This window comes from Epargyreus clarus, unplaced genomic scaffold (assembly GCF_041222505.1).
Source record: "Epargyreus clarus isolate Ecla_fem2 unplaced genomic scaffold, WU_Ecla_fem_2.2 ptg000014l, whole genome shotgun sequence".
Lineage (NCBI taxonomy): Eukaryota > Metazoa > Arthropoda > Insecta > Lepidoptera > Hesperiidae > Epargyreus > Epargyreus clarus.
The window spans coordinates 2,998,898-3,020,532 of record NW_027332222.1 but is presented as its reverse complement, the minus strand read 5'-3'; the positions used below and the strand labels follow the sequence as shown (position 1 = coordinate 3,020,532).

Genomic DNA, 21,635 nt, shown 5'->3' with positions numbered 1-21,635 from the left:
GTGTTTTCCTTAGAATATTATGCTATTATTATCAAACATGCAACAAAAGTTACCAACAAAAAAAATTGTTTACTTTTATGGAACGAATAAAGCAATTTAAACTGGTTCAACTTTCATGGTTTAAGTTTTATTTGATTTTATCCTTTAATTAGATGCGTATTTTACCACCGGTACTCCTTGAAAATGGTATCTCTTTTATATAATACCTATTAAGATATTTAAGTTTCTTCCAAACCCGTTATTAAGTGGCAATTCGTATAAGATACCAGAATATAGAAGGTATTCGAATAAATTAAACAGGATTTTATTTTAGCAATCCGAGAACATAGAAATCCGTAATATTTTTTGTTTCTGTCCATCTGTGGGTACTGCTCACTGCTCGGTAGCATACGGAATCAGTTGAGCATTAAGAGGGAACGAATAATTATGATGGAATGTTTTCGCCAAGGCTTAACCTAAAGTGACACTATTTTCTAATCCAAAAATTATAGATAGCTACACGGAAGTCTCACATAATATAGGCTCATCATATTTTGTAATGGAACAAAATAAAGGCCAAAGAAAACAGAATTCATTTACACAAAACATAACGAAAATAACATACGTAGCATATCATATTTTGTGTCCACTAAAAATAGCATATTAAATATGAAAATAATGTTGAATACCTAATGTAACTGGTCAAAAATGACTAATAATGTAGGGGGAAAATAAATAATGTATGCTTCATTTTTATGGCCTAAAATATCAAATATACATAGTTATATCCTTAAACTAGCTGACCCGGCAAAATTTTTATACCGCCTCAAAATCTATTTATCAAATATATTTCATATAAAATATAGCCTATGTTAATCGTGGATAATGTAGCTTTCGAATGGTGAAAGAATTTTTAAAATCGGTCCAGTAGTTTTTGAGCCTATTCATTACAATCAAACAAACAAAGCTTTCCTCTTTATAATATTAGTATAGATTAAATAAAATGTAGCCTTAAACTTTTTTTTACATGAAAATTCAATTATCTTAATAAATTGTGAAGATAAAATTTACTGAAATAATAAGATGAAATTGTCCTCTTGCACTGTGAGTCACTGTTTTTTTTATTTACAAGCACAGTTCGACGACACTAGCAATGAAAATATGACACATAATTCAAACACACACAAAACTTTACCGTAACTGCAAAAACACGTAAAAGGCACGACTGGGTACAGTCAGAGGCAAACATCATTAGTAGATAAGAACGATTGTAACAGGGTTTAACTTTTTAATAGCATATTATGACCTCATTAGTTACACGAATTAGATCGACAAATTAGTTCCACAACATTGTTTTTTAATCAACACAAAACACGAATAAACTAAGTTACTGGACAACACAACACACAGGAGTATGGAATCTAAACTCACCGCTCGGTGTTCATGTCTTGGGACAAGTTGTCCGGGTATGTGCTGAGCACCGACATCGCCTGCAGGTCCCCCATCCTCTCTTCCGTCTCCTTCTCCCTCTGTTTCAAAGAGGAAGCACTCATCAGTCACACTTGCTAGTGAACTACATAAATTGGTCCTCAATCACAACAAAATACAATAAACTGTTCATAACGAGATTCACTAAAGTACACTGGCAAAAAAACAACAAAATTAAAAGTGAACGTAATTCTAAAAATACGTAAGTGTATTAGAAATTAGAGATCTTTGACTATAATAGTCCTTGACGTCAACGTTCATACTTTACATGTTTGATGAGGTCTTGGTTTTGAATTTTTCAGTTTCACATCGTGGAGAAGGTAAATGATCGCGTTGAGAATAAACCTTACAATCCTTACGGGCATGAGTCAATAGGCACGAGACATGAACGATTGCTCTGCGCTCATGGATCTCGAAAAGAAACCACTGACCTTGGTTCACACCGGCACAACGCGCAACTGATTCATCTGTATTCTATCATGATAACAGAGATAACTTTGAGGCATTTATCACGTAACTTTTTCGTTATGTAACTGAACGACACTTCCGAACATCGTTAAGATCCGCGCAAAATTGAACACGAATTGGCTGTCGAATTAAATTGGTGTCGTCGCGATGCTAGCACACGAATAACTAATTAATTTAAGTATACAAGCCTCACTGGTGACGTTAATTTTAAAAACCGTGTTTATTAAATATATACGTTAAGTAATTGTTTAATTAATGTAAGCCACTTTGTGAATATCACATTAATCCGAATGACTCAAAGAACAAATAGTAAGAATGAAAGCAATACATTTGAATTTACAATAAACGATAAGACACGTGTTTATTTCGCTCCGGTTTAAAGACAAATGAAGATTTCTTTCTTTGACCACATTCAGACCATAATAATATGGTCTTGCCGTGCAAGTTTTGATGCACAAAGGTCATGATCATCACACTTATCACTAATCTTTTACCACCGATTAACACTCATTTTTATTAATAATGATGAATGTGTACATTTTTTGCCTAGCAGATCGAAATTTGCCAATTTGTAATAGGTAGGAATTGTCAAATTTTAATCTTTAGTAACACATTCAATAGATTGATATTATTTATTAATAACTGGCGTAAAGGACCATCTAGTAATTTTAATATCACGTAGGTTGCATATTCCCTTGGTACTATTGATTTAGATGTAATCTTTAGACTACAAAAGCGAATTATGGCCTCTATTTTACATTTTACACAAAAAATAATACGAAAAAGTATAAAATTACTTAGATAAGCTAAGAACCTGGGCGGTCCGCCTAGCATGAGAAGGGGTAATAGAAGCACTATAAATCCCTATGGAGCTCAGCGGGGGTCTGCGTAAAAGAACGCAACTCGATTAGAATTTCAATAGTAAGTAATACAATTTACGTAATTACATTTTACTTTATTTCTTTTATTTTAAAATGTATTCAGTATAACTCATTGTTATAAATTGTGAGTTAAACAACATAATTTTTAACTAAATTAAAATTAATAGGTACAACGAAAAAATGTAAAGAAATAATTAATATTTCTTTACTCATTCATTTTTTTCGCTTTACGGAAATATTCGCGTTAACCATTTAAAGACGTAACATAGGTACATTTATTATTGCCAACGCTTCACAACATGTTTTTGCTAATGGATATTAAACGGCGCCAAAAAATATATAGTGCCATAATATGTAGTATCGAAAAAAGATGACAAGTGTTTGAGGGCTAACAGACTCGGACAAAGCACAGCTTACATTTGAATGTACAAATCTCTAGATTTTTGGAAGTTATATAAAAAAATATTTGAACGGCCATTACACTAGCGCCATTAAAGAAGAGGCGGCACATCGGAACGGCACAGCGGAAGATCTTGTACACATTAGGAAAAGCTTGGAAAATTAGATCAACTGCATAGACTTTTCGCCCTCTTTTCGCCCTGACTCTCATTCAGCATTTCTGCTCTGGGCCGCCGGCAACCTTATCAGCCTCTGAAGCGTTTTATTAACCGATTCAATGCGGCGGCCTTTTGGACAAACTTTAACGCCTGGCGGTGAACAAGTATTTCGTGGCACCACTGTGGTGCCCAACGCCAGGGACTTTGATGGCACCACTAAGGTGCCCTCCGCCATGAATTGTAACTTATCGTTTTTTTTGCTTTTTCCACGTATTGTAAGTTTAGTAGCCACCCAAAAGCGAAAGTGAATGGTTTAACTTTTCGATTAGTGTTTACAAAAGTGATTATCTACGTGTAATAACGGAAATGGAAGGTAAGTGTCTTATTTCTATCAGGTGTTGTAAAAATTTTTGTAAGTTTTTGATGCAGAGCGCTATGATAGTTCTTTTCTGGTGTTTTGTTTAGAATAAAAATTCAATTTATTAATGGATAGGTTTCTAATAGAATATCGAAATTGATTGCGCTATTTATTCAGACGAAGATAAACACCAAAGTACGAATATTTTAATTCAGTTTCTATTGGCTTACTATTAACGAAAAGTAGGTACTATTATAGTAATACAACCTCAGTAATTAGATATTTGGACCTGTAAAGTATCGCGACTCTTTTTAACCGACTTCAAAAAGGAGGTGGTTATCAATTCGGCCGGTATCTTTTTTTTTTTTTTATGTATGTACACGAACTACTCCGCCGTTAGTGGACCGATTTTAATAATTCTTTTTTTATTGTGTAGGGCCAAGCTGGAAATTGGTCCCATTTAAATATGGTTAGAATCGATCGATGGGTTCTGGAGAAAATGAGGGGAACTCCTCCACCCATGTAAATATAACAGCCATAACTTCGCCGTTTATGAACCTATTTTAATGCCTTTAATTTCGTGTGTGGACAATTGCTACAAATTGGTCCCATTTAAATATGATGAGGATCAGAGTGGGTTCTGGAGACAAAATATGTAACTCTTCCACCGATGGGTATAATTGAGTTTTGTTTGACGATATTTGGTGTAGGTTCTAATGAAATTACAAAGTCAGTTCATCATTGACTATTTAAGGGTCTGATAATGTGGCTCGGAGTCAAAATATGTAACTCCTCAACCGATGGGAATAATTGAGTTGTGTTTAAAGATATTTGGTGTAGGTTCTAATGAAATTACAAAGTCAGTTCATCATTGACTATTTAAGGGTCTGATAATGTGGCTCGGAGTCAAAATATGTAACTCCTCAACCGATGGGAATAATTGAGTTGTGTTTAAAGATATTTGGTGTAAGTTCTAATGAAATTACAAAGTCAGTTCATCATTGACTATTTAAGGGTCTGATAATGTGGCTCGGAGTCAAAATATGTAACTCCTCAACCGATGGGAATAATTGAGTTGTGTTTAAAGATATTTGGTGTAAGTTCTAATGAAATTACAAAGTCAGTTCATCATTGACTATTTAAGGGTCTGATAATGTGGCTCGGAGTCAAAATATGTAACTCCTCAACCGATGGGAATAATTGAGTTGTGTTTAATGATATTTGGTGTAGGTTCTAATGAAATTGCAAAGCCAGTTCATCATTGACTATTTAAGGATCTGATAATGTGGCTCGGAGACAAAATATGTAACTCCTCAACTGATGGGAATAATTGAGTTGTGTTTGAAGATATTTGGTGTAGGTTCGAATGGAATTGCAAAGCCAGTTCATCATTGACTATTTAGTTAGGTTAGGTTGGAACATATAAGATAATATAAAACTAAGCGAGCAGGGCGCGGCAGCGCCCTGCGAGCGGGCGGTTCCAATCAATGTAAATTCAGACCTTACCTTTATTCATGATCACGGTTTTGCAATTTTATATTGTACTAATATAAATGTTAGTATGTTATCACTAAAAAGGGTGAAAAAAAAATTTTAACATTTTTTTGAAAATTTTTTTTTAACGCTAGTTTTAAGACTGATTTTGTTTTTGATAGATATTTAATATTCTATAATACTAGCTGTTACCCGCGACTTCGTTGGCGAAAAATTAATCAAAATGTTAGTTTTATCCGTCCCTTTTTTCCCTTATCGGTCAATTATCGAACGGGATAAAAATGATTGACTTACTTAAAATGTCTATTAGAATACCTATTACAATAAATTTGCAAAATAATATATTTTTTTAAAGGTTTACAATCCCTGAAGTATGTGAAATCACGTGATCTGCTGAAACTGACATTGTAGGAAGGATCTACGTGATAAATAAAGACACTTTTGTTTTCAGAACAACTTTGATAAGCATCAATTTATCCGAGTTTTATGGCTTGGCACCTCTCGGGTGCCACCCGCCATACACAAAAGAAATTCATGGCACAACTGTGGTGCCATCCGCACGGAATCGGAATTGATAACACACTAGCATGCATGCTATACACAACTAGCATGGTACACAAGTATTATTTTTAGATTATATTCAAATTATTTTAAAATTGCTATTATGTACAAAAGATGATGTTGAGAAAATCATGTAGAAACACCTATGAGGAAATAAGTGTAAGGAAGTTTGATCAAACAAAATGTTTGTTCCAGGAAAACAACAATTCTATTAGCAATACCTATAATTAACTTATGAGTGATTTAATCTTTTAAACCTCATCATTGTCAATGTCGTGGGATCCCGTGTGGGTTAGGATTATAGTTCACAATGTCTATACCGGCCAAGTGTAGATTGATAGGGCTCACACAAATTTAAAAGTTAATAGACAATTCACAGAAGTATAGTTTTCTTGCAATATTTTCTTTTACAGTAAAAGCATGTAATAATATGAAACCTACATTGATTGGCCAAATAAACCATTATGATTACTCTGCTATATATCAAACAAACATACTGTCACATATACACACACACGGACCCTTGACTTTAAATTTGAAGATGGTGGAAGCCTTAGTGGTTCAACTCTGGCTTCACCACCACCGCGCCTAATTCTACATAATAGCAGCAGTGCTGTGATAGTGCTGCTGTATGCTGGTTAGAAGGGTGTGGTATAAATACTTTTCTGAGGCGTTCCAATTTAATCCTCAGTCCCTATTTTATCGTAGTGGATAGTGCAGAGTAAACATGTTTATGTAGGAAATATTAAACACATTAGTGTCTAATTCACTATCATTGCTTTATTATACTTTAATTGCTCTAAGATGGCTTTTATTTCAAGAAAACTCTTAGGAATATACAAGTACATATAGATAAACTCAACAGTTAGGCTACAAGTTCTCTATGCATTAAAAAAAAGCAAATAGGCAACTAATGACAAACAAATAGATAGATTGATTATCAATAATAGGCTAAGTGCTACCACCAATCTATAAATTCCAGTTAAAAATTAGTCAAAATAAAGGAGGTTTTAAATTTACATTTCATATTTTATATTTCAGTAGTATAGTACAAAATGTATTCAAGATCAGATTCAGAGTTCAAACCAGTATTATACCACTATTTCTATAACTAGTAATATTTACAAATGTACACAATTATACTATGTATCTAGTTAGAATAATATTCAAATTTATTAGTATACTTTAAATGCAAAAAATATAGAACAGATTTTTTCTATAGTTAATGATAAATGTTCTATTGTATATTTACATCAAACAAGGATAAAAACCTCTATTTCTTGAAAGCCATGAAGCTTCTAGTACAAAATAGCACAGATAAAACGGTTTGTAATGTTTGAGTAGCATTACGCAGTCTGTAATTACTCATAACCTTGAATTTTTTAAGGCTTAAACTCAGTATGCATACCAAGAATGACTTAATGTGAGCTGTTCAAATGTGCTAACTTTTATAATTTGATTCACATAGGTGGCATATGTGCTATACATGTGTATATATGTGATAACTTAGAATAATGTGGATAAAATATCTTATGGAGCTGATATTTACTTATATATGTACTAGCTGACCCAGCAAACGTTGTGTTGCAATAAAAATAAAAAAATGTTAAGGGTAAACAACCCTTATCACTTAGGGGTATGTAAAATACATAGTAGCCGATTCCTAGACCTACTGAATATGCATATAAAATTTGGTGAAAATCGGTAAAACTGTTTCAGAGGAGTATGGTAACTAACATTGTGACACGAGAATTTTATATATAAGATAACATTGAATATGTAATAAAAAATAGACACATATGGAGGCCCTGGAGCTTTTGCAATCATACTGCTCTGAGTCATAATTTATTCAATTAAAAATTGATTTTTTTGTTTATGTATCACAGATTAGGATACATAATACACAATTTTATTTTATATGCTACTACCATTATGCACATTTAGAAGACAACAAGACATAACTAGTTTTATTTCTTTTAATAGCAATCAATCATTTCAAATATTATCAAGTAGTCTCTAACAATAAGAACAATTGATGCTCAACATAACTAATTGCAGCCAAAAGCAAAATATGTAAATAGGATTCTAAGTACTATTTATGATTGATATTATTATTGATTATATGTTTTTGACAATGATTTATTTATTTTCAATTTTCTTTATAAGGTTTTAATTTCTTAAAACTACCACACCTATTGCCACTTTACACCTATAGTATAAGGTAACATAATCTGGTTTGGGGTAAGGTCAGATGTATAAGCACAGCATACATCACTTGCCAGTCAGGTGTAAAGATAATTATCACTTCCACACACAAAAAATATGTTTTCCGTTATATTAGTATCATATCCTACTGAAATGAATATAGATGTAGCATTAGCATATTTACTCAATGAACAAAGTTCAACCAACCATTAAATAAAGAAAAAAGTCAATACTTCCCAATAAAGCAACCCATACAGCCAGAAGCTAAATTTGAAAAAGGAATACCTCGATAAAGTCTCCATCTCCATCCTGGAATAGCTGTTGGAACGCAAGTTCATTGCGTTGTGAGTCTGACAGGAACGACTCCGTTTCAGCCACGTCTGACCTCCTGTGCTGCAGCTTAACACTTCCCGCGTATATCGGAGTCGTTATCTTAGGCGTAAACACATGCTCCTCCGGTCTCTCCAGCAACGGTTTCGGGATATCTTCTTCGAGAGATGGGTCGCCGTCGGACATCACATAAACCCTTTACAATAGCAGAACAATCACACTACCACTGCACATAACCGGACTCTGCTTGCAACTGAACTGACTGATTAGTCACCGACACCGAGAAATGGGTTGTGAGAAACAGCGGTCTCTATTGTATCTAACTATTGTTGGATATAACTGAACGGAAATAATTGCACTAAATACTATGTTACGTGATAATCACAATCTCTTTTCCAATATCAGTTTAGGAAATTTCAGTCTTGAAACTTGAGAGTCAGTAAAAGAAACGTCAAATTGCCGTCCGTCGAACTCAGATCGAGAAGAACGGGGGAGGGGGCTACTTACTGAGATGAAGAATAACAAACTTCAAAGCTGACATCTCAAGAATCTTAACAGGTTAGTGTTGTCCATCTATCGAAATAATACTTATACTATTCAATCCATACATTAGTAAAGATTACTCACTCCTAACAAGAAAATGTACCCAGTTTTGAGAATTGAAATACTTGCGTAAAAAAGTTTTGCCACGTCTCCGTGCTAAAAGATCCCTAAAATATTCGAAATAATTATTTATTTATTATGTAAATTCATGTAAATTACGCAGTATTAGTTATTTATTCGTAAATTGAAGGTAAATTGTCTCTAAAAATGTGTTTATTTGTCAATAATTCAAAAACAGAACTTACGATAATAAGCCGTTTGTGGCTTCATTCAATTTCAAGGCGGCGAAGTATTACCGCGTTTCCCAACCTGTGGTCCGCGGACTCCTGGGGGTCCGCGAGTATATTTATAAAGAAAGAAATATGGGGAGTCATCATCGCGGCGTCATCTCTGGACCATAGCCATACATAAATCGCTCATTAAATGCAAAAGAGCCGCTTTACTGCTGTTATCGACCACATACATACCTATGTGAAAAGGGATTATCTACTCTTGTTTATACAAAAACAAATACAGAAACAGATTACAAGTAGAATCTGATTTGAGATTACAGCTTAGTAGCAACATCAACCCGAATATCCCTTATTTAGTTGCAAAAAGGAACACCCACCTTCACATTTTTTTTTCAAATTTTTCTTTTTTTTCATATAATAAACAGTTATAACTACCTTCTGTATTTGTTTTTTTTTATATCTGTAATAACTAAAATAAATACCTAATCCGTTATTTGTTGTTTATTTTACAAAGGGGGTCCGTCAAAACTGTGATTGATTTCCTAAGGGTCCGTGGACTGAAAAAGGCTGGGAAACGCTGGATTAGTATATTCAATGTAAATCTTGAAAATCATGTATGTAGTAGCTTAAATGCAACAATAATATTATTTTTCTAATGACTGCTTTATATCGTCGTTGTTGTCAACCCATTACTGTCCCACTGCTAGGCATAGGTCTTCTTTTAGTCCACCGCATTGGACAAGTGCAATTATCAATCCACATCTTAAAAAAATGAGGTTGAAATTCGAACCTTGGACTCATCGATTGAAAATGAATCTGTAACTACTAGGTTATCACAACTCGATAATATTAAAAAAATAATAAATTATCAACAAATTCGACAATATAATTTTCATTTTGTTTATTAAATGAAAATTAACTATTAGAAAATATCATTTAAAGTGAACTTTTCTTAATTGTTGATATCTGTAACACCAATAGGAGCGCATTACATCATCCTTTACACACATCGTCGTATCGCTTTAATCGCACTTAATTCAAAATTGTAGAAAAAATACTGTTGTTTCCGTTAAAAATATATGTGGCATATGAAACTACATTTTAGAAGGTGATTTCCAAATCTCAATCATCGTGTTTTTGATACTGCCGGTAGAATATCGATATTATTGATTAAATATTGACACTCGATAGTCTATAGAAATCCCATCAATAGTCAATTATCGATCAGTAACATTACTGCACTACATAGAGTATTATTATATACATGTTACTGCACTATTCACGTACTACAAGGTTTTTGTGAAGCAGAGATCGCTAGTGAAAATTGATTCCATACATTAAATATTATAGAGATTAAGATCATATTGTTAAATTAAATTTACCGTTTTTATTATCTTTTTTAACCAAGTTGCAGACAGCTTGCTTTTCAGTGTTTTAGTAAAACTAAACAAACGTTTCAATTTATGCAATTTGATCTGGCAACTTTTAATGCCACGCCGCCCGTGAGCTGTCAAGGGCGACCGTCAATTTTATTCAAGTTGCGTTTGTACCAGCGAAAATTTATTAGGTTGCCGGTGTTCGTTTACCGTAATTCTTTGATTTAGCTCATGGTTTTTATTTATGTGAAGGTTAAAAAACAGTGTAATACAAAACCGGTCAACAATGACTGCCGAAACGCAGGCCAAGCCGAGGTTTCCTCACCTTTCGTCTGATAAACAGCTAACATTTATAAAATTGGCTGTTTTATCAATGGCAGCGATTTTATGTAAGGAAATTATATATCAACTATGGTCGTACAATTCTTTTAAAATCCTGTGAATGTCGTGTTAGGTTGTTTGATTGAGTACTTCCCACTTTTTGCATTACGTGGTCTTCCCGGACCAACGTAACCACACTTTACGCTGACTTCACTATTTACACGTATCCGCATGCAATTGATGTATTTAGCTATTACCACATATAATTAACTGCTTAAACATATGATTGCTGAAATTTTATATAATCACATTTTAAAGATTAGCATAAAATATCTGCTATTTTCACTATTTATTTTGAATACATATTGTTATTATTATTGTTTTCAGCATTTGCAACCCGTTTATTCTCTGTTCTGCGTTTTGAGAGTGTAATCCACGAATTTGATCCATACTTCAACTACAGAACAACAAGATACCTCACAGAGGAGGGGTTCTACAAGTTCCACAATTGGTTTGATGACAGAGCATGGTACCCTCTAGGGCGTATTATTGGAGGTGAGTTAGAACTATCTAAGTATCCACATCATCATCTCAGCTAAATGTTCTTAGAAAACATTTATTATATGTATTATACAGGTACATGATTTTTTATATTTATGGTAGGTATATAAACTGGCCCCAAATACATCCAAAATTTTATCATGGATTTTTTCTGAAATTCAAAGAGTCAGATAAAAAAAAATGGTATCATAACATGCTTGGTCTGCCGTATTAAAAAAATATTTAAATTAAATATGAAGGTGTGAAGATTTATTTAATGGTTTGATTCAGGAGTTAGCACTACAACACCTACTTTAGCTTAGTAACAATAGTGTGAGAGTTGCTGTGTATAAGATGTTTTGACTTAGTCCTTATGTGTAAGTGTGCGTTTGACTTTACATATGTGTGTTTGACCTTATGAGTAGGAAATCTATCTAGGGTTGATTTTAGATGTCTATGAAAGTCAGTTATCTGTTACTGTCAATTCCAAGGTATGCTTGTTTGCTGATTAAAAATTATCTAAAATAATATCGTAAAAATAAAGAAAATACTCTTCACGCTTATGTTTAATAATAACCAAATTGTGTACCTATATTTTTTATATTTAATCATGTGTTGAAATAGTGAAATTAACTTTGTTAATACAGCTGTTTAATTGTCTAGAGGCTGATTAAATATAATTTTATATTTGTGCAGTTTATTCAATAACACTTTTTAAACAGTATTTGTGTAAAATATTGGTAACAATGTGCAGTAATGTACATAATATAATGTATTGTTCATAATTGACGTGAAAATTAAACACAGACTCGTATTTACTTTTTCATTGTAGTTGTGTATTCGTTTTCTTTAGTATGTCAGCAATAATTATTGAGAAATTGAGACTTCTTCGAGCCACTGTAGCCAAGGATTTATTGTAATCCAGCAGGATGAAGTGGCAATGGGTTGGCCACATCGCTCAGAGGACCGATAACCGATGGGGAAGGAAGGTCCTTGAGTGGAGACCATGTGTAGGCAAAAGAGGTTCAGGCCGCACCCCGACCAGGTGGACCAATGACCTGAAGAAGACGGCGGGAAACCGCTGGCTTCAAAGAGCACGGGACCACATATTTGACAATTATAAAAAACTATAAAGATAATAAATAATGTGTTTTTGCATTCCTCATGAATGTTTATTGCCCATTGCCATTTTATAATGCCTTAAATATGAATGCTCATAGAAAAATGATAAGGGATTCTAATACAAAATATATGGTAACTTAAATAAATTTTTGTTGTGCAAGTCTCTATATTATATTGTACATATGAATTTTGGTGTGTATGTTTCCATATTGTATTGTAAATATGTGACCACCAGGTACCATCTACCCTGGCCTGATGGTGACGTCAGCGACGCTGTACAACATCATGCAGTTCCTGAACATCACCATAGACATCAGGAATGTGTGCGTGTTCCTCGCACCATTCTTCTCCTCTCTGACCACTATTGTCACATACCTGCTGACTAAAGAGCTGAAGGTATTATGCAAACTTATGTTTTTGATATATTAGGACCTCACTGTGAGAAAATTTTCTTTGATATATTTAGTTCCTTGATGATACCAAATTATATTTTTGAAGGAAAATCTATTTTCTGTTACTTTGGGACTCATTGAATTTTTAAATGCATGTTATGAGAGTTTTGAAACAAAATTTAAATTCAAGTAATATTTGTAAAATAAAATTGGTAATAGTAAACAACTTTGTTACCTGCGTAAATATTTTGCATATTACTTAACTTTAAATCACCTAGAAGTGTGGTTATACTCCTCAATTCTAGTAAATTTAAAGCTTAAATTGTAGCGTGTTTCAAAATCTTCGATAGCATATTTCAGGTAGATGTTGCGCCATCAAAATCCTATTCCTAAACCCACCTTGTTCATGTTGTTAGGACGAAGGCGCAGGTCTGGTAGCGGCTGCCATGATAGCGATCGTGCCCGGCTACATCAGTCGTTCGGTGGCCGGCAGCTACGACAACGAGGGGATCGCCATCTTCTGCATGCTGCTCACGTACTACTTCTGGATAAAGGCCGTCAACACCGGCACCATACTCTGGGCGACTATGACGGCGCTGGCATACTTCTACATGGTATGATTGTTGATTGTATTGGTAACATTATGTTTGATGTATGTGTCCCAGTGATCACCATACTAATAAGCAGAACAGAACACTGGTCCTGATTCCTGAGTAGGCCCAGAATATTATGTAAAAAAATCTAAAACTAATTTACAATAAGGCACTGGGAATTTTAAAGCTGTTTAATTGAAATGTGATTTCGATTTTTCGATGCTTACCTCTAGAAATGACTTTGTAGCACAGTATCTCATACAAGTGATATATTGTATATAAGACATTTTAATGTAGTCAAGATTTATAACATAAATATAGGTGATGACACATTTGTTTACACACATTCAAATTTCTTCTATACTCGCTTTGTTTTCAGTACTATGTATATGAAAATTATTGAAGATAATAATCGTAAGGCAATCTGTGTGCAATAATTGTAATACTCAATTGATACAAATTTTTGATAAGTTCAGATTGATTGATTTATCAAATATTATCATTATATAATATTTCAAGATTGTTATAAATATATAATAATCTTTCAAATAAATCATAGATCATTACGATGAAAGCTTCACTCCAGCTAAAGTTTATTACTTAGCTGGTTTTTGCACTTTCATATAAATACAATTCTACAATATTAACATGTATATAATCATATTATAATTATGAATAACGGATGTTATTGTAATGAAGTTGAGACTTTGTATACACTTATTGTTATTTTATTAAGAGAGTATACATACACATACACACATTATCTTTCAGGTGTCATCATGGGGTGGCTATGTGTTCCTTATCAACCTCATTCCCCTGCACGTGTTGGCGTTGATGCTACTGGGACGGTTCTCGGCTCGCGTGTACGTGGCCTACAGCACGCTGTACTGCGTCGGGACCATTCTCTCCATGCAGATATCCTTCGTGGGCTTCCAGCCGGTGCAGAGCTCTGAGCATATGCTGGTGAGTCATAAAATATAGGGTCGAAATAAAATACATCTGTTTATACATAAAGATGCTCTTCTGTACGCATATAGCACCTTGTCTTGTGTAGATTCAAAGTCTATCTGTTCTGAATATATGCTGTTACAAATCGTCTTTTGTAATTAATTATAAGGCACATTGCCATTAATATTAGGAAAATTTCATGAATGCTTTTTGCTTCCCTATGCCATTTTAGTCAAAATGGCTATTGGTCCCGGTTGTTCTAATTGATAAAATTATTTAAAACCCCTATAAGTGCATGCGCTACAGTAATAAGACATAAAAGGATTGCAAACGTGTTATTAAAATTGACGGCGTATTTTAACATTTAGAGACACCAGGTTCGATCTGGGCGAGATTGCGACATGGCAGTTATCATTTTTATTATAAAAACTAACAATGAAACCTCAATGTTACCTAATGGACAGCAGTCACCGTCGTCAATGAACATTTGTATTATAAGAGTATTCGCCAATGCATCGCCGGCTTTAGAGGAGTGTTCTTTTTGCACCTTTTACAAGGAGTCCCAAGTCATAGCACTCTGGAATATCTCAGGAGCAAGTCCACCTCACATTTTATATTGTGGTTTTTTGACGAGCCCTATGACATAACACTCCAGGAATACCTCAGAAGGAAGTGGTGAAATCGTGGTGGTCTTAGTGTGAGTCTATGAGTGTATAACGTGACGTTAACACAAGTGCCCCGGCAGGCGCTGGGCACGTTCGGTCTGTGCCAGCTGTACGCGTTCACGCAGTACCTGCGCGCGCGCCTGTCGCCGCCCAACTTCGAGCTGCTGTTCAAGGCGCTGCTCAGCACGCTGCTCGCCACGCTCGGCACCGCCGTCGTCGCGCTCACCGTCACCGGTAAATTATTTTTATTTTTATTGACGACCCGCGAGGCGGAGCGATCACCATACCGGTCTGACGCGCAGAGGCTCCCGGGTTCGATCCCCGGCCAAACAGAAATCTAAATGATGAATTTAGGTTTCTGTTTCTGGGTCTTGGTGTTTGTGTATTTGTCTCATTGTGTATCCACAGCACCCACGATACAGGGAATCCTAGTGTGAAAACATGTCCATGTGCGGCAGTGACCATCAGGTGGACTGCACTAGTTGCACTGTTACTTCAATTTAAATTAAATTAAATATGTTTGTGCCCTGATTTTTGATAATTAAATAAAACTTTTTTTCTTACAGGTAAAATCTCACCATGGACCGGCAGATTCTACTCTTTGTTGGATCCTTCGTATGCTAAAAATCACATCCCCATCATTGGTTAGTGAACTATAATATTTAATTATAGTCATTTTAAAGAGTTAGCAGACCTCTGGTTTAGTTTATACATAAATGTTTGACTTCTGTTTGACTAAACTTAATTCAACCTTATCAAGGAATGTTCCCAAATTTATTTAATATTTCTCTCATGCAACAAGTAAACGTTTGCCTGGAAAGGACCGCTATCTTAGTGATAAGGCCGCCAATTGCACCTTAGATTATTTTAAAATTTTGTATTTGTTACTTTCAATTTGGTGTACAATAAAGAGTTTTGTATTGTATTGTAACCACCGTGTTATACCGTGACTCCCAGCGTCTGTGTCGGAGCACCAGCCGACGTCGTGGTCGTCGTTCTACTTCGACCTGCAGGTGTTGGTGTTCCTGTTCCCCGCCGGCCTCTACTTCTGCTTCAGCCGCCTCACTGACGCGAACATCTTCATCATACTGTACGGCGTGCTCAGTATTTATTTTGCGGTGAGTTTACTTGTTATACTGAAATTTTGTGGAAGTGGAAGAAAATTATACTAAACAAGTTTATATGCACTAATAATGTAAAAAGTAGACTGAAATACCAGTATTTGCTTTATTTTTGTCTACAGTGTAATATTCAATGTGTATTGTAATGATTAAATTTACCATCAAACGGAAAAGAAGTCTTAAGAGACAATTGACTTATAAGTTTATTCAGAAATATTGTAGACATTCATTGTTGTTTACATTAAAAATTTAAATAACATTTTTTAATACAGCATGTCAGTAAATGGATGCTTTAAATTAAAATCTTCATGATGAAACTCGAAGCTTGAGCGCGTGGAGACATGTCGAGTCACAAGATTCCATAGACTCCGCGCTATGATTTTTACACTTTGATCGCTGAAGACTACCCTATCTTACAAGAAATACAAAGTATGTACCAAGATAACTGGACCTCTATTTAAAAACGGTTTGCAGGGAGTGATGGTGCGTCTTATGTTGGTACTGGCGCCGGTCATGTGTATAGTGTCTGGAGTGGCTGCGTCCAGTTTGCTCAGTTTACACGTGAAGGACATTGAGCCCAAGGTGGAAAAACACGAGAAGAAGAAGAAGCATGAAAACAACCTGGTGTTTAGGTCTGAGGTGAGTTTTCCTAGCAGTGTGCTTTTTAATTTAATAGAAACATTACACGAATTGGTACTTTTTTTTTAATATGAATTAATATAGTGTAGTGTTTAAAATGATACCTCAATGTATTAAAATAAATGGACACAATGTTGAATAATTAGTGAGTTGACATTTTTCAGATTTATCATTTCTTTACAAAAAAAATTTCTTAAAATAAAAAATGGGATTACACAATAACACAGTTGTTCGAATTTACTCAATGACTGGGGTACCATGATAGATTTTAAAACTACTCACTTTTTTAACGAATATCGTACGTGCATATTCTATACATTCTTCTATAAGGTCGTGGTAGCAGATAGACAATGGTGACTTTTAACCTGAGCGACTTAAGCACGTTTTTGACTTAAATTATAAAAGAAATTACTAAGTTTCGGGCAAGATGCCTGTTTCACCTGTATTTCTTAGAGAACCTGCTGCGTTTCTAGACAGCATGTTTGTGTTGCAGGTGGGCGCGTTGTTCGTGGTGGTGCTGGGCGCGCTGCTGGTGTCGTACGTGGCGCACTGCACGTGGGTGACGTCGGAGGCGTACTCCTCGCCGTCCATAGTGCTCTCCGCGCGCGCGCACGACGGCGCCAGGATCATCTTCGACGACTTCCGCGAGGCGTACACTTGGCTCAAGATGAACACCGCTGAGGTACAGTCATATCTGCCTTACCGTTTATAAACAATTGAATAAAAAATATATTCAGGTTTCACGGAACTGGTAAGGCAACTACGTAACGTTATGTATGATTCCACATGTTTCAAAATGATTTCACGTGCTGATCAATAGATTTATTACCATTTGATATCAGGCACTTGACTATTTGCTACCTTCCTTTTTGTATCTTGTTATGTGTAATTGTGCCCTTCTATGAAAATTCTATTGTCTCCATGGTTAACACAGTTTATAATTAACTACTGGTTGTACCCAGCTTAAAGCTTAGCGCAAAGCAAAAATTGCTCAGTCTAAAAGTGAGCACAAATCAAACAGTTTTTAGTGTAAAGAGTGGTGGTAGCATGGTGTGTAATCCAAGAACTTTTTATATCCGCCAGTTGTACCTTTGATTAATGTAAAATATTTTGTATTTGTTACTATACATTTCGTGTACAATAAAGAGTTTTGTATTGTATATGTAAATGTATATCTTAAAAAAAAAAAAATATCTTTCAAGAATTGTCACCCTTACATCCAAAAGTACACCTGCAAATCATCCCACCTGTCACAATTTAACAAAATAATAACCATAAAACCCTTCTTTCAGGATGCAAAAGTGATGTCATGGTGGGACTACGGCTACCAGATAACGGCGATGGCGAACAGAACGGTGATAGTGGACAACAACACGTGGAACAACACGCACATATCGCGCGTCGGACAGGCCATGGCGTCCACCGAAGAGAAGGCGTACGAGATCATGAGAGAACTGGACGTCGACTACGTGCTGGTTATATTCGGCGGGCTCGTCGGTTATTCGTCGGACGGTGAGTCTATTTTGTTAGTAGCTCATGTAACTCGAAACTGGACAACAACACATATCGCGCGTCAGACAAGCCATGGCGTCCACCGAGGAGAAGGCGTACGAGATCATTACTCGTCGGTACTCGTCGGACGGTGAGTCTATTTTGTTAATAACTTGAGATTATGAATCGGGAGTTGAACATCAATTCGCACTTTGGTGAGACGGTAGAATCCACTGAAGAGAAGAATTACGGGATCATGCACTAGCTGGATGTTGACTCTGTGTTGGCCCCAATAAGTTACTATCATAATAATAAACATGTTTTAAAAATATTTTTTATCATGCTCCTGTTACTTTGCTTGTGCACATATATCTGTGTATGCAGTACAAGTACACGTGTGTGTGCGAGTACTCGTCCTTCATTTGTATATGTGTCGCAAATATATTACGTCAACGAGGTTCTTTAATATACGAACGTTTTGTGTCTAGATATAAATAAGTACTATGGATGTATGGTTGTAATTTGTAGTTGTACGATACGTGTGACCAATAGATATGCTTATATACGTATTGTGTGCAGATATAAACAAGTTCCTGTGGATGGTGCGCATCGGCGGCAGCACGGAGCGCGGCGCGCACATCCGCGAGGCGGACTACTACACGGCGGCGGGCGAGTTCCGCGTCGACGCGGACGGCTCGCCCACGCTGCTCAACTGCCTCATGTACAAGATGAGCTACTACAAGTTCGGCCTCGTCTACACTGAGGGCGGTTAGTGTGACACGTTTTTTTACTCCCTTTGAAAATTGATAGGACCACTATGATTTGATCAGAAAGGTAAAGTCCGCACATAATTCTACTCTGTTCTGAATACATATAGAAACAAGTAGCGTAGAAGCAGCAAATTGTAGATATTAGCTGGATGAAGACAGCGCGGGATGTGAAGTTTACACATGCTCATGGATGACAGCGACCATTTACCATCAGTTAGACTGTAAGCTAATTTGCTAAGTTTTTTTCTTAACCTCTACTCCGACGCAAATCTATTATGGTAAAATATTTATAAAATACTAAACCGGAACAATAGGTTTAATAATCATTTTAAATATTGAAATAAGAATAGACGTATCATAATTTCGCCAGTATTCGTAAGATAATTGTATTGTTATCATCCAGGTCGGCCGCCCGGCTTCGACCGAGTTCGCGCGGCCGAGATCGGCAACAAGGACTTCAACCTGGACGTGCTGGAGGAGGCCTACACCACCGAGCACTGGCTCGTGCGCATCTACAGGGTGAAGCCGCTGCCCAACCGGGGCGTGTAGCCTGCGGACTGCCAACTGTCTGTAACACACTAAAGTTGTTTGATCGTACTGTTAACGTTGTGTGATTAGTCTGTTGAAATTCGGATGATCCATACAAATGTTATTTTCAGTTTGTTTAAACTATATTTTATTTTTTATTAAAAGTGAAATGAAATCTAAAAAGTACCCATTTTTGACCCTCTTGAGCCAAAAGCTGGCCTTGGTGTGAAGTTATCTTCATGTGTTATGTGCAATCAAATATGGGTATTCAGTTATATTTTCAAAATAATTAACATTTTTTTATTGGTATTGTAATTTTTTGGAACATTATTATACTCCTGTGGCGTTATAGTTGAAGATAATTTAATAGTATCCTATTGTTTCGAATATTCTGAGGAATATATGGGCTATATGCAGTGCAGTATAATAGCCTTAAGTTTGAAGTTTATTGATGAAAGCTTCTTACCTTACTTCTTATAGGTGCAAAAATAACAAAACATAAGAAAATCTAATGTAATTTTAGTGTGTTACACGCAATGTAGAATATAAATAATGTTATATAATAGGGAATTGAAAATGAAAATGAAAGAATTGAAAAATTGTCAAAAATTTATTAATGAGATTCTTAGAAAATCAGTGCAATGAAATTTAAAATTTTCAAATTAATTTTGTTACAAATTTTAAAATGTCGGATTTAGTAGTACTTTGTAGAAGTTAAGTGTACTTTCACTACCATCCAGTTTCCATTTACTCACACTCATGAGAAACAATAACATCATTCTGGCCTCAAAGATATGTTAGTCAAGGTAAACAGACTTTGAGACTAAGAATTCGGAAAAGTGAACATTATTATTACATAAAAATACTAGGTTTGTCTAGTTTTATCTCTTGAAATACTTTTCATTGCACCACATGATTCAAAGGGCACGGGACTGGGTGGAGTGGCGTCATTTAGGGGCGACCCAAGTCCTGCAGTGGATCTTAAAAGGCTGGATGGAATAGATAATATTTCGAGAGGTCTGACTACAAGGCGAATAATCCATGACCTTAAATGTGAATTAAGAGAATACATCAGTGTGGGTAAATTGAGACTGGATGATTGTAGAGTGACCCTCAAGCATTTTTACCATAACTTAATTATTGTCACAAATGACTTGTCCTGTTAGTGTAGTGTATCATTTTGTTTAGCTAGGATTTTTTTTAACATTTCGAACTAAATGGTGCCTCTGAAGGAGTTATTGTTATTGTGCACTTTGGCAGTAATAGAAGCGACCGTTTGCGAAAACCCACATTATTATGAATTTATGATTAATAATTTTGTTGAATAATAATGATCATTAAATTGCTCTATATATTTCCACAATTTTGTTCTTTGTTTCATAATGATTGCTTTATATACAGGAAATTGTATGCCAGTTATGTATAAACCATATTGTGTGCTACGATTTAAATAATTGTGTAAAAAATATTTTCACACTGTTAACATTAAGCCTTAACCTTAATATTAAGGTTTCATAACAATAAGCAGTTGTCACTATGGCCCAGCCTCTACAAAGAGTGAAGTTCAACGTTATTTGCGTGTAAGAAATGGAATGAAACGCTTGCTTTAATGGTGAAGGAAACATTGTGAGGAAATCTAGAAATGTTCCCTGGAAAAATCTATAATTATGTGAAGGCCATCAATCCATTCTTGCCGGCATTGTGACCTTAATTTGAGAAAAGATGCCAATGATGGGTTGATGATGAATATAAAATGGTACGCACAAAAGAAGATATATTTTTTAACATGAAATTTAATGATCACGCTTGAAATGCTATTAATATAATTAATTAGATATTCAACAGTTCTAAACAACATTATGAATAGTTCGCTAGATCCATAATCACCGGACTGCCAGATCTTAATTTGTAATAAGTATCTCTAGAATGAATGTTATAAGAGTTGTATAAATTCATTTTTAATTTTTATGAA

The 21,635-nt window shown here is 35.1% G+C and overlaps 2 protein-coding genes across 9 annotated transcripts in view; one reads left to right on the top strand and one right to left on the bottom strand.

The window, feature by feature from the left end:
• The window catches only part of LOC140747202 (anoctamin-1), a 43,764-nt gene extending 34,930 nt beyond the window's left edge, over nt 1-8,834 (bottom strand). For 7 of the 8 annotated variants that reach the window (XM_073079483.1, XM_073079484.1, XM_073079485.1 and 4 more), the window contains exons 1-2: nt 8,277-8,834; nt 1,411-1,508 (exon numbers count right to left, since the gene is read on the bottom strand). In XM_073079483.1, the coding sequence (XP_072935584.1) occupies nt 1,411-1,508; nt 8,277-8,507 (329 nt within the window). In that variant the 5' untranslated portion in view covers nt 8,508-8,834. The remainder of the gene's footprint in view (nt 1-1,410; nt 1,509-8,276) is intronic. The other variant, XM_073079490.1, reaches the window with a different exon arrangement.
• Nucleotides 8,835-10,638: 1,804 nt separating this feature from the next.
• On the top strand, nt 10,639-20,235 carry Stt3A (catalytic subunit 3A of the oligosaccharyltransferase complex). The gene is made up of 13 exons (XM_073079480.1): nt 10,639-10,922; nt 11,242-11,409; nt 12,752-12,912; nt 13,325-13,522; nt 14,273-14,464; nt 15,195-15,348; nt 15,681-15,758; nt 16,072-16,232; nt 16,710-16,874; nt 17,368-17,556; nt 18,167-18,386; nt 18,945-19,133; nt 19,539-20,235. The coding sequence occupies exons 1-13, from the start codon at nt 10,820-10,822 to the stop codon at nt 19,682-19,684; spliced, it is 2,124 nt and encodes a 707-aa protein (XP_072935581.1). The 5' UTR covers nt 10,639-10,819; the 3' UTR covers nt 19,685-20,235.
• The last annotated feature ends 1,400 nt before the right edge of the window (nt 20,236-21,635 follow it).